The 13748-nt window shown below is 44.4% G+C and overlaps 1 protein-coding gene across 1 annotated transcript; it reads right to left on the bottom strand.

The window, feature by feature from the left end:
- Nucleotides 1-4282: 4282 nt before the first annotated feature.
- Nucleotides 4283-13643, bottom strand: LOC133468290 (G-protein coupled receptor 6). The gene is made up of 6 exons (XM_061754018.1): nt 13508-13643; nt 12582-12684; nt 10180-12483; nt 8324-9976; nt 7354-7731; nt 4283-5743 (listed from the first exon to the last, which is right to left on the bottom strand). The coding sequence occupies exon 6, from the start codon at nt 5719-5721 to the stop codon at nt 4744-4746; it is 978 nt and encodes a 325-aa protein (XP_061610002.1). The 5' UTR covers nt 5722-5743; nt 7354-7731; nt 8324-9976; nt 10180-12483; nt 12582-12684; nt 13508-13643; the 3' UTR covers nt 4283-4743.
- Between the last annotated feature and the right edge of the window lie 105 nt (nt 13644-13748).

Raw genomic sequence — 13748 nt, forward strand, 5'->3', positions numbered from 1 at the left:
TGGGAAATTATTATTATTATTAGTTTTTAATTGTTTATTTGGAAATTCTTTTTAGAAAATGCAGTTCGGACGGTTCGGAAATGTAGTTAGTTGCAAAGATTGACGAACTCGGGGAGGATGTGAACGATTGTCCGTGTTGGAGACAAGTTTGCTCTGTGATCTCTGCTCCCTCATGACTCAAAGCTCGCCGCGGTGTCACCAGCCTTCGCAACGGGTTTTTTCACTCTTTTTGGGATCTCACATCTTGCCGCACACACTGGAGGATCTAAACGCTCTCAGTTTTCTCAATATTGTTGTTGCAAATTGCACAAAAAAATTGTAGTACGCTGTGAAAATGTACAAAAACAAAACTGCACGGCACGGTGTAGTTGAGAATTGTGCACAAAATAAATTTCATTTAGTTTCAAATTGTAAACAGATTTAGTCGTTTGGTAGGACATTGTTAAAAAAAGATATTCTTAGTAGTAAAGTCTTCCAAACATTTAGAAATTTAGTAGGGCATTGTACAAACATTTGATAGTTTAGTAGGAAATCATACAAAATGCTATAGCAGAAGATTGGATATAAATGTAGTACTTTAGTAGGATATTATACAAACATATTGTAGGAAGTTGTGCAAAAACTGAATAGTTAGTAGCAAATTTTACAAACAATAAGTACTGTAGTTTTGTAGGAAATAGTCCCAAAATTGTAGTGGTTTGTTATTATGCCACTGAAGTGGTCGAGAATGTCGAGCACGTCCGCAATGATTTATTCTTCATTCTGGTCTTTTTGGTCTGCCTCGTGAATCACTGCTTGCACGCACACGCACGCACGCATGCACACACACACACACGCACGCACGCACACACACACACACACAAACCTCTTGTGGCCACTGTAAACAAAACCATTACACAACAGCACCTCGGTGGGATTTAAAAGATGATTATGTTTAATTAATCCATTTAGACACCGGCAGTTGTGAGGGACACAAACGCACATCTTACAAATTAAAGCATTAGCATTTTGGTATCTTAAAAAAAAAATAAAAAAAACCTTGCACAAAGCCTTGAGTGTGGGTTTAATATGTGGAAGTGCTGGCTAGCATTGCTGCTAAGTAGCCTGCAAACGAAGGTTTTGTGTTAATGCTTCTTAGCTGCGTTAGTTTGGGGGCAAATTATTACTATGGGGATAATGAAGGCTCAATAAGTAGATCAAATTCTAAAATGCTAACCGGTGGCATGCTAGCATGTAACACTTGACTTAAGAAAACACTGTGACAGGCCCATTTAAATAAAAATAAAAATACAGTAATGTTAGGCTTAATAAGCAAAGAAAATGTTAACATAGTACCAGGTGATATGCTAAGATTGTTATACTTAATAAATATACATATTTCATGTTCCTATTTTTAACTGTATAAAGGTAGACTGGTCTGAGGCTGAATAGCATTGCTAGCATGCTAGCATTTGCTATGCTAACATCCAGAATGCTAGCAACTTCAGTTCAGAAAACACAGTGACATGTGTTTTAAAATACATTTAATATGTAGGATTGAAGATAAGTAGATTCAATGCTAACATGCTAACATTTGGTAGTGCTAACATAATGTTAACGTCCAGCCAGTCTGAGACAAAACCAAGAGGTTCAAAAGACGGCTCTCGAGTGTTCCAACACGACTGACATCCGGCAAGCTGGCACGCGGCGCAATTGAAAAAGTGTACGGCAGAAATACACGTACAGAACATGATTGGCACGTTTCAGAAGCGAGTGGGACGCTAAGAACGCCAGGCGTCGCTATGCTAATGCAAAACGAGGGCATCAACATTTCAAAGCCAGCAGGTCAAAGTGACTTTTGTGACTCACGCTGGTATTAATGACATTTAATCGGCCGTCGTACCGCGCCTCCTCGATTGGTGATCAACCGAGGTGCAGCCGCGGCATGCGCTCATGCTCGTTTTGGGTCAGGCTGACCCACCCGCTCGTGGAGATATTGGCGATTGGGAGGAAAAGAGGTGAAAAGATTGAAAGGAAGAATCGCTTGAAAATCGGGCGCTGGCTGAATCATTGCGTGTAGACATACCTCCGAAAAAGCAATTTGTGAGTATCCCCCACCTTTGAACCCGAGACGCATGGACCCGCTTAATTGTGTCGGTGAAAATCAATCGGGTTCTCGCTGCCGAGTAGATCAGCTGAAAAGGAGGATTTGCGCAATCTCTTCGACCATTTCTTCCATATCCAGCTGAAGTCGAGTTGGCCAGTAGTTTAGAAGGAATTGCTGCAACAGTGTCGGCTCTGAGTAGGACATTGGACAAAAAAAAGTCAATAGTTTAAAGGCAAATGGCACAAAATTGTCGTTTGGTAGGAATGGTACAAAATTAAGGCGTGAACTGGGAAATTGTGAGATGACAGAATATTATAGAAAATAGAGATTGCACAAGTTTAGTTGAACATTTTTACAAAAAAGTTGTCGTTTGGTAGGAAACTGTATGAAATGTTGGAACTTAGCAGGGAATTTAGGAGTTCAATAGTGAATTGTACACAAATTAAGTAGTTTGCTGAGAAATGGTTATCTATCTATATACAGTATATATATATATATATATATATATATACATACACAGATATATCACAAAAACATTGGTTTTGAACAGGGGCGTGTAGACCTTTTACATCCGCTGTAGTTGGTGTGAGGGGACAAACAGTACGTCACACTATTCCTCCGAAGTGACCGCACCCGATCATCACACACACACACGCTCACCCACGCACAATCTGCTGGCCAAACGCCGCTCTGCGCTAACGCTTGGCCAACAACTCGAGCATCTCTGGTATCGCGTTGTGTCTCCATGGTAACCACCCAAATTGTGACGAGAACGCGTCGAGCACATGGAGCAACATCTCCATTGCACAAAGGGCCGTTATGACTGTAGCTACACCAGTCCGGCAATAAGGCCACGATTCGTACTGATGTCCAGATTGGTGGGGGAAGAGTGAGGCTACAGGGAGGAGAGATAGCAAGGGTGGAGGACTTTAAATACTTGGGGTCAACCGTCCAGAGCAATGGTGAGTGTGGTCAGGAAGTGAAGAAACGGGTCCAAGCGGGTTGGAACGGCTGGAGGAAGGTGTCAGGTGTGTTGTGTGACACAAGAGTCTCTGCTAGGATGAAGGGCAAAGTTTATAAAACAGCCATGATGGACGGATTAGAGACAGTGGCACTGAAGAGACGACAGGAAGCAGAGGTGGAGGTGGCGGAAATCAAGATGTTGAGGTTCGCTCTCGGAGTGACCAGGTTGGATCAAATTAGAAACGAGCTCATCGGAGGTTCAGAGCCAAGGTTCGATGTTTTGGAGACAAAGTTAGAGAGAGCAGACTTGGATGGTTCGGACACGTCGAGAGGAGAAATAGTGAGTATATTGGTAGAAGGGTGATGAGGATGGAGCTGCCAGGCAAGAGAGCGAGAGGAAGAGCAAAGAGAAGGTTGATGGATGTCGTGAGGGAAGACATGAGGGGAGTCGGTGTTGGAGAGGAGGATGCAGGAGATAGGCTGACATGGAAAAGGAGGACGCGCTGTGGCGACCCCGAAAGGGACAACAAGCCCAAAGGAGAAGAAGAAGAAGAAGAAGATTTTGCTTTGAATCCATATATATATACACACACACACAGACACACACACAGATATGGGGAGGGAGATCATTTCATTCAGCACGTTTTCTCAGAGGACACGTGCACACAAACACGCCACGTGCACACACACCGTGAGAGCAAACATGCTTGAAATGTGTCCGGGTGTAAATTGAAGCTATTTTTCGCAGACGAGCACTTTGCGCCGTCAAAGTGCCATTAGCCTCGTCAAACAGCGCCAGCTGCACTCCGACGGCGACTCAAAGCGAGGTGGGCAGTAACGCAAGGACGAGTCACTCCTCACACTTTTTTGCATTTGGAGCGCTTTATTCTTTCTGTTTTTTCCCCCCCCCCACTGGTAGAAAACGCACAGAAAAAGACACAAAAATTACAAAATAGAAAAATGGCACACTGGTCACAATACAATAAGGGTTGTTGTTATAATACTGCTTTGGCATTTCAAAACAAAACAAAACAAAAACAAACAGACATTGAATAAAGTGCACTTTTTTCCTGTCCTTTTTTCCCCCCCCCATGAAAATACATTCACACGTTAAGTCTTTGATTTTTCTCCGTCTTTTCTTGTTCAAAGCGTTTCTCAAACTTGTTAAACTTGAGTTAAAGTGCTGACATCCAACGGCTGCCACTTTACACTGAGGGGACCGTCCAAAAAAAAAAAAAAAAAAAAAAAAAAAAAAGGACCATCGGCTCTGAAATAAATAAATTCAACAAACAAATAAATAAATAAATACAAGTCTGGCTTTCAAAAAGATACAATAAGAATAAAGTTGCAATATTATGAGAACAAAGTTGTAATATTATGAAGAAGCCGTGTTTTTTTGTGTGAAAAAAGACAAAATTACAAGAATAAAGTCAACTTTTTTTTTTTTACTAAACTAATTCAAAATCCTCACGCAGTCATTCTTTCTAAAATGATGATTTGAAAACTTTGTTTCGCAAACAAGCACACATTGCGGCTTTCGTCTCGTAAGCGCGACGACTTTTTTTCCCCTCGCAGTCGTTCCAAAATGTAAAAATCTCCGTACGAAGGGAAGGCCTCGGCGTAAAGTGGCCGTGTTTTGTTCTGCGCCCCGTCGCCACCGCCGCCGCCGCCGCCGCCGCAGGAGAAGGAGCGGTTCACACTTCGCTGGGCGACCTGGAGCGGTAGGCGGCGTCGGCCCGAAAGCAGCCGCACAGGAGCATGTAGATGGAGCGCTGGATCTCGGCGTTCCTGTAGGCGTAGATGATGGGGTTGATCATGGAGTTGTAGGTGGCGGGCAGCAGCGTGGCGTACGTGTACACCGGCGGGTACTCCCGCTGCCCCACCAGGCAGTAGATGGCAAAGGGCAGCCAGCTGGCGCCGAAGGTCCCCAGGACGATGGCCAGGGTGGACACGCCCTTCTTGGTGGCCACGTAGTGCGAGGTGGCGAAGAAGTGCTGCTGCAGGGCGATCTGGTGGGCGTGGCGGCACACGATCTTGCAGATCTTGAAGTAGAGCGTCAGCATGAGCGCGAAGATGACCAAGAAGGCGGCGGCCAGCAGAGTCAGGTTGGCGCGCGTCAGCGGCCACACGATGCTGCACGACGCCGGCCGCTCCAGGCAGTTCCAGCCCAGCACGGGCAGCAGGCCCAGCAGCAGGGACACGCCCCAGGTGGCCAGCAGCATGGCGTGCACCCAGCGCAGCGTCTTCTCCGAGAAGTACGTCAGCGCGTTGTACAGCGAGAAGTAGCGGTCCACCGTGATGGCCAGCAGGCTGATGACGGACGCTGTGAAGGACGCCACCAGGAAGCCCACCGTCACCAGGCTGGCCGTCTGCGAGGAGAGCGCGTACTGAAAGACGAAGTTGAGGACCAGCCCCGCGCCGGCCAGCAGGTCGGCCGTGGCCAGGCTGCCGACCAGCACGAACATGGGAGTCCTGAGCGCCGGCGTGTAGAAGATGATGGCCACCACGATGGCGTTCTCGCAGGCGATGGCCGTGCCCGACACGCACAGCATGACGTCCCACGGGTTGATGGCCGAGGGCGGGGGGGCGCCGGGCCACAGCGAGCCGTTGCGCTCCGCCTCCGCCCACGCCGGCGCCTCGCCCCACGCAGACTCGTTCGCCGACTCGTTCATGGCCGAGCTTCACTTCGCTCTCCTGCGGAGGAAAATCGCACGGGGATCAGGACAAAGCCCTGCTTCCTTCCGTGGCTTCAACCTGCTTCCTAACGCCCGCCCGTCAAATTCGTGAATAAAGCAGGGATAAGCCGCAAAATAAGCGTTTTCAGCGTTGGTTCCGCACCAAAAAAAAAAAAAAAATTTAAAAAAGACCCAAAGGTGAACCCACGGGTGCCGGACAGCAACTTTGCGGGGGGCCACTGCACTACTACTTTCCTACTTTCTTTACCTCAGTACTTAAAAAAATGTATATTTTCTTCCTGACCTTCTCCCGCCCCCCACCTGCTTTTTATTTTGCATCTTCTTTTGCTTAAAAGTACTTTTCTGCTTTCCTTCCTGACCTCCTGCTACCATCCTACCTTCCTTCCCTCCTACCTGCTTTTTACTTCGCATCCTTCCTTCTTGACCTTCTTTCCCCATCTTTTCTTTCTGACCTTTTCCCTTCCCTCCTATCTTCCTTTCTGCCTTCCTTCCCGCTTCTTATTTCACTTCCTTTGTTTTGTTTAGTTTTTTTGCTAAAACTACTTTTCTGCTTTCCTTCCACCTCAGACCTGATTTTTTCAGCTTTCCTGCCAACAAGCCAAGCCGTGAATATTTTGGAAAATTGCAAGTTTTTGTAACATTACTGCTTTAATTTCATAACTGTGACTATAATCTCTTAACGCAATGATTTTGACACAAATCATTCATATTGGTTATTGCCTCTCAGCAGTTTTCTCGGTGAACAAAGCATAATAGCATTCGGTTGATGACTTGTTGGTTGGCATGCACATCATTTTGATGCACTTGTCTCTCAGCATTGTCCTACATGTTTTTGCATACAATAGCATTAGTTTAATTAAATACATTTACATACTAATTTTGAGGCAGTTGTCTCTCAGCATTCATCCAACACATTTTTGACATACAATAGCATTAGCATGCACACACATGAATATGGATGTTTGTCTCGCAGCATTTAAACAATGTCTCATGCAATATCATAACTTTTTTTTTTTTAGATTGCACATATTTTGTATGCACTCATGTCTCAGCATGCAGACATTTCTGAGATATCATGAATGTGGATTCTTGTCTCGCGGCATTTAAACAGCATTTTTCGTGCATTATCGCAGCCTTAAAAGCTTGTCTGTTAGCATGCACACAAAAACAACTGATGCACTTGTCTCTCAGCATTCAAAGACCAAATTTCTGACACATAAATACAGATGCTTGTCTCTCAGCATGCACATCATCAACCATTTGGACGCACTTGTCTCTTTCACAGCACAATTCAGCAAATGCAGTTTTATATGTAGTAACTAATTTAATATTTCAAGCACAAAAATCAATGCTGAAACAATGAACACATTTTTTTGTTTTTAAGGTGCCATTTTCCCATTTCAAGTTGCTGCCTGTGTGCTCATTTTTAGGAGCTGTCCACGGTGCTGAATCGCATCACACTTCATCCCACTCAAACTTCATGCGTGGCTAATATTCCCATGACATAAATAGTTCCTATTGTTTCTCCACCAAATAACAAGCAGCCAATCGACTAGCCACTTCACAAAGATCACTCACTGTTTGTACTTAACGAAAAGCGCACTTTACCTTGGTCGCCGAGCGCCGACGCCCGCTTGCACGCAGCCCCCGGAGGACGTTGGCCGCGCTGGCCACGTGTGGAACGCACAGCCGAGGCAGACGTGGTGTGAAGACGCATTGGCGGAGGGCAGCAGGTGAGCGACGAGCGGCCAGCGGACGCGCTGAAGGAACGGCTTTAAACGGCCGTGACGTCACGGCAGGAGGAGGAGGAGGAAGATGATGATGAGGAGGAGGAGGAGGAGGCGGAGGCGGCGGCTGGGGGGCGGGGTTTGTTCCACGCTCTGAGAGGATTTGATGATTTGTCACCCAGGGATACGCACGCCGGACACTAAATCATCTCCCCGCATTGAAATGAATGGAAAAGTCATTCATCCTTTCCAGCCTCCCCTGAAAACAAAATAAACACTCTAGAATATTGACTTCATCAAACACAAGACAGTAATCTGTGATTTATCACGGGGCTAGTTTCCGGATCACGGCAGCAATCGGTGAAATCCACAAAGTTGCAAGCACATCTTTTTGGGGAATTACTCACGCATATGTTAAAGCTGTATGAACCTCCTCAGACTCTTAATGAAACACCTATTAACCTCTTAGAAACATACTCTTAAACAAACAGTAATGCACAGTAGTACATTTTATTCCTCGTAATATTTGCTTGAATGAATTTGTCTTTCGTTTTAAGTTTTAGGCAAGGAAGCGTTGAATTTTCCCACAAAACCCTGCAAATTATGTGCGATATATAGAAAGAAAATCCACAATAAATCTACCTGGATATGGCAATCTACTGCAGTCATTTTAACAACTACTGTCACTCAGTCATCTGCAGTGATAGAAGTCGTTTTTCACAGCAGATAAGCAATACAGAACTATATTGTATAAAACATCGTCAAAGACGATGTGAAGAAATCAGCTGGCTGCATAAAGTGGAATTACTTGGCATACAGTGCTGCCTTGACTTGCGAGTGTCCCAGCTTACCTTCGAGTTCCTGGGAAGGACGATCTCTCAGGGCGTGAAGTCGGAGGCCAACATCAAGTGCATCGTGAAAGCGGCCCAGCACAGGATGTCGTACTTCCTGCAGCTGCCACGGGAGCTGCTGAGGCAGAGCTACTCAGCGGTCATCCAATCGGATCTGTGCTCATCCATCACAGTCTGGGACAAAATCCCAGTCAGGGACTGCTGAAAAGATTATCGCTACCCTGGCCGACTCACGCTTGAGGAGTGCAAAAAGCGAAGCAAAAACTCTCTTGGACATCCTGGTCACGACCTCTTCCAGCTCCTGCCCTCAGGTAGGCGCTATCGAACAGCCATTCACTTCTTAAACAGTTGACTCCTATTTCCATTGTGATATGCTGCCAATTTTGGAGACGTTTAGCACTGTGTTACGTCACCTTTAGGAACTGAGGACACACGTTGGTGAAGCTTTGCAGGTGGAATTCGTTCCCATTCTTGCTCAAGAGTCCGTGGTCGCCGTTGTCGTATTTTGTGCCAGCACACATTTTCAATCGGAAACGGGTCTGGACTGCTGGCAGGCCAGTCTAGTACTCGCACTCTTTTACTAGCAAACCACGTGCAGAATGTGGCTTGGCGTTGTCTTGCTGAAATAAGCAGGGACGTCCCTGAAAAAGACGTTGCTTGGATGGCAGCATTTGGTGCTCCAAAACCTGTATGTATTGTTCAGCATTAATGGTGCACACGGATATGCAAATTACCCATGCCATGGGAACTAACACCCCCCACCCCCAGACCATCACAGATGCTGGCTTTTGAACTTTGCACTGATAACAACACGGGTAGTCCTTTTCCTCTTTGACCCGGAGGACATGATATCCATGATTTCCAAAACCAATTTGAAATGTGGACTTGTCAGACCACAGCACACATTTCCACTTTGCGTCAGTCCTCAGATGACCTCGGGGTCCAGCGAAGCCGGCCGGTTGTGTTTACTGTCCATTGTTGACACCGTATGTGGCTTTCGCTTTGCATGGTGGAGTTTTAACTTGCATTCGTAGACGTAGCGACCAACTGTTAACTGACGAGGGTTTTCTGAAGTGTTCACGTGCACGGAATATCCTTTACACAATGATGGCTGTTTTGAATGCAGTGCCGCCTGAGGGGTCGAAGGTCACAGGCATTTCATGTTGCTTTTCGGCCTTACGTGCTGCCTTTTCTCTAGCTTCTCTGAATCTTTTGATCGTATGAAGGACTGGAGATGATGAAATCTCTCAATTCCTCGCAATTGTACGTTGCGAAACATTGTTGTTAAACTGTTGGGATTATTTGCTCATGCAGTTGTTGACAAAGCAGTGAAGATGGCCCCATCCTTGGTTGTGAGTAACTGAGCCTTTCGGGGCTGCAATAACGTTCATCAGTTTGAACATCAAAAACCTTGTCTTTGTAGTGCATTCAGTTGAATATCGGTTGAAAAGGAAAGAAAGAATCGCTGAAGGAGGAGCTTGAACACAACATATAATACAGCGAGCTAAACAGTTTTCGGTTTCTAAGCAACAGCTGTTTGGCCACCTGTTCCAACCTCGACTCGGAGGAAGAGGAGGGATGGGGTGGAGGGGTATTGCGTGGTTTTCATCCTCACAACCAAGTAGTGGCTCAAATGAAGCGGCGAGTGGCTTACTGGAGAGACACAAAGGCGGACGCCAAATAGATCGTTACATCTCAAGGCTGGCGAAACTATGCAGAGAAAAGCATTCAGTCATTGTTAGGCACGTGCGATCAATAAACCTGCCGCGAGGAGTTCAAGGACAACCAGAGCCTCCACTGACACACACAACAACAACACACACAAATCACATTTACAAAGATCCTCCGGCGTTCACCTTGTTCAGTGTGTGAGAAGACGAGGCGAGAGAGTTGCGGCAGCGGCAACTCGCGTCCGATCACAGCACTCTGAGCGTCCGACAGTCGCTGGCCGAGAGTTCCTGGAAATTTTCCGGCACACCTCGCAGAAAAAGATATGTAATTTTTATTATTATTATCTTAAGAAATGTAAATGGATTATTAAGTTATTAAAATTTGGGAGAATGTTTTTTTGTTAATAAAAATAGCACTATATAATATTGTACTTTATAAAAACATACAGCAATTAAATAGCATGTCAAGAATTACACGTTTTTGGCTTCAATACAGCGGACATTGTGCTTCTCCTTCGGGCGTGTACGCCTTGGCCACCTGGGGGCAGTATTAATAGAAACGTATGGAAATACAATGCATGGAGACAGCACAACCAAGCTAAGTCGCCACAAAAATATAGGTAGTTCTTCGCAGAAGATAAAGAATATATGCCTGCGAGTTCAGCGGACCCCCCCCCCCCCCGATTGGTCCAGTGTATTGTTATATTGTCTGTCGACATGTTTTGCTCCCCTGTTTATCAATCTATCCCGAAAAACTCATATCTCAAGGCGCCATTGTACATGCTTATTTAAGCCTTTTATAATGCTGAAAAGTCCTAATGACTCCACTTTTCTGACTCGAGCACTTTAAGAAGACCGAGGCCTCGCCAAGTGCATCCTAAACGTGGACTAAACAAGCGGGAAACTCATGTAATCGCATGTTATCAACGTCTTATAACAAGACGAGAGGCGGCGAACACGTGCGGCATGAAATGGGTGACGGTGGTGCGCGTTAAAAGCAGAAGTGACGTGAAGCGGCTGATTGCAGGAGGTTCAAAAGGGGATGATTGCCTCCTGACACGTGCGCCGTAGGAGACTTTACAACAACGACGACGACGACGCTAAAGTGGCACAATTTGACAAGCGCGTTTCGCATTGACCTTTTGACAGTCTTTCTCATCTTGGCCTTATTGTGCGTTTGCAGTGGGGCATTAGTGTACGGTTTCAAACGGAGCGCTCTTATGTGGCTAAATGATGATTATAAACAGTTCCCCCACCCCCGCCCTGGGGGGGGGGGAAAAAAATAAAAATAAAAAATCCAAAATTCTTGCCAAAAGAAATAAAATAGCTAAAATGAACAGAACATATGATAAACATCATTTAAAATAAAACAACTTAGAATATTTTTTTAATAAAATACAAATATTGTAAAATAAAAAATATTTTTTAACCCACCCCTCAAGTAAAATCCTGATTGTTTCAAGGACATAACCTAAAAAAATAGACACAAATATAGAAACAAATATATTAATCCAATTCTTCAAAATATATTGAAAAATTCGAATGTCTAAAAAATAACACGCGCTAACATAAAAACTAAGATTTGCCGTGGACATTTTATGTAGTTCTAAAGCCCCTCATCAAAATCCTGATTCGGCCTAAAAAAGGAGGAAAAAAACATTTAAGTTTTTCCTAAAGAAATATTAACATATCATGCAATAAGAAATACCAAATGTGAAATCCCCTAAATTCTGAGCCCTTAAAATATAACATGCTAAACCTAAAAAAAACTATATCAAATAAAATGTATGCAAGAATACACAATATAAATTAATGTGAAAAAAAATTATGTACATTTATAATGTGCCAAACCTAAAATAATAATCCAGTTGTAATTACAAAAGTACTACAAAGGCATTATTACACAAAATAATATCAACATACCATAAAACAATTGTACTATTAAGTAAAACCCTACAAATTCTGATCATTTTGTGAACCTAAAGAAAATTATATTAAAAAATAATGAACAATTGTATTTATATAAAATAAAACGGAAAACATCAGATTTAACATGACAAAATTTCGCCACACTCAAAAATAAAGTGGATTAAACCCAATCAACTAGAGACAGAATTCAAATAAGTGAAAAATCCTGATCATTTATAATGGGCCAAACCTGAAAAGAATTATAATTATGTCAATTATATATGATTGAAAATTCCCTCTACAGATGGACTGGCGTGCTTGTGAGGACAACTGACATCGCGTCGGATCCGGTGCGCCGACATTGGCACAGGTGAAAGTGTAGGAAAGACCTGCGTCAGCGCCCCTCCCCCTCACGTCCGCCCGACAGCTGGGAGCAGCCGGGCGATTAGCTCGCACTCAAAATACCTGACGCGCACGTCCGACTCCCAGGTCACCGGACCACGTTGGAGCTTTTACGTGCAGAGCCACATCCGCCCCTCGCTGCCTTCCACAGGTGTGCTGGCGGCGGCAGAATGGGTGCAACTGTAATAAAAGCTATTATTAGCTACAACACAATCATGTCCATCGCAACGAATTTGCATTCAAAAAGAAAATGACACTCATTATGAGAATTCATTCACCGATATTCTCGTTATTGTGCTTCTGCTGCGTCATGCTGACAGCTGTCCACAATATTTGGCTCGTGTAGTCAGAGTCAAAATATTGGAAACACCTCTCCGTTTTCTGCAAATTACAAACACATTAATACATTCATTGTCATGGATTGGGGGGACCTAATATTTTATAAATATTTGTTATAAGACAGAAAGCTACATATGAAGGATCGCTCATTAATAAAATAAAAGGAGGACCTGGATTAACACGCTGACAAATGCGCACACACACACACACACACACACGAAATATGCAAAAAGGCATGCACACACAAAAACAGACGTATACACACAAATGCAAACAAATGAACACACACAAACAAAACATACAAAATGACATACCACATGCAAAGACTAAAACACGCAAAAAAACAAAAACAAAATACATAAAAGGCACACACAAGCACAAAAAACAAAAATCCACACAGAAACATGCAAACACATGAACACACACACTCAAACAAAACATACAAAAAGACAAAACAGATACAAACACAAATACACGCAAACAATACACACACAAAAACATAAATGCAAACACACACACTAACAAAACACAAAAAGACAAAACACACAATCGCACACTACATAAAAAGGCACATACAAAAACAGACAAGCACACAAAAGAAAAGCGTACCTACAGAGAACAAATACAGAAAAGACAACACACAAATACAAACTTCAAGACAAAACACACAAACTTCAACTGGGAGCTTTGAAGCTTTTTTTTTTTGAAGAACTGTTGCTGCTTGTTGTCAAGTGAGTTACGGTCACACCGCTTGTATCTCAAAGCCAAAAGTCATCCGACTGACGACGGCGCTCGCATCCGAAAAACTCGTACCTCAAGGCACCACCGTACTCTATCTGGATTGCCACTCTTGTCTTTTCCTTACTTTTGTTTTGCTTTGCTTGGGAATGGCGAGGATCAGGCCGCCGCCGCCTCCGGACGCCAGCCCCTTCCTTCCCCTCCGCCGCCGGGCTCACGAGGCTCGGAGGGCGCGAGAGGTGCTCGGTCGGCGTGCGCCTTTCCCTCCTTGGACGCACGTTCGTCGGCCGTTGTCCTGACTGACACCTGAAAGGAGGAGCGGCAAAGTGTGAGAGTCAAAGTGAGCGCAGGAGGAACCGACGACCGCT

Source organism: Phyllopteryx taeniolatus, chromosome 18 (genome assembly GCF_024500385.1).
Source record: "Phyllopteryx taeniolatus isolate TA_2022b chromosome 18, UOR_Ptae_1.2, whole genome shotgun sequence".
Lineage (NCBI taxonomy): Eukaryota > Metazoa > Chordata > Actinopteri > Syngnathiformes > Syngnathidae > Phyllopteryx > Phyllopteryx taeniolatus.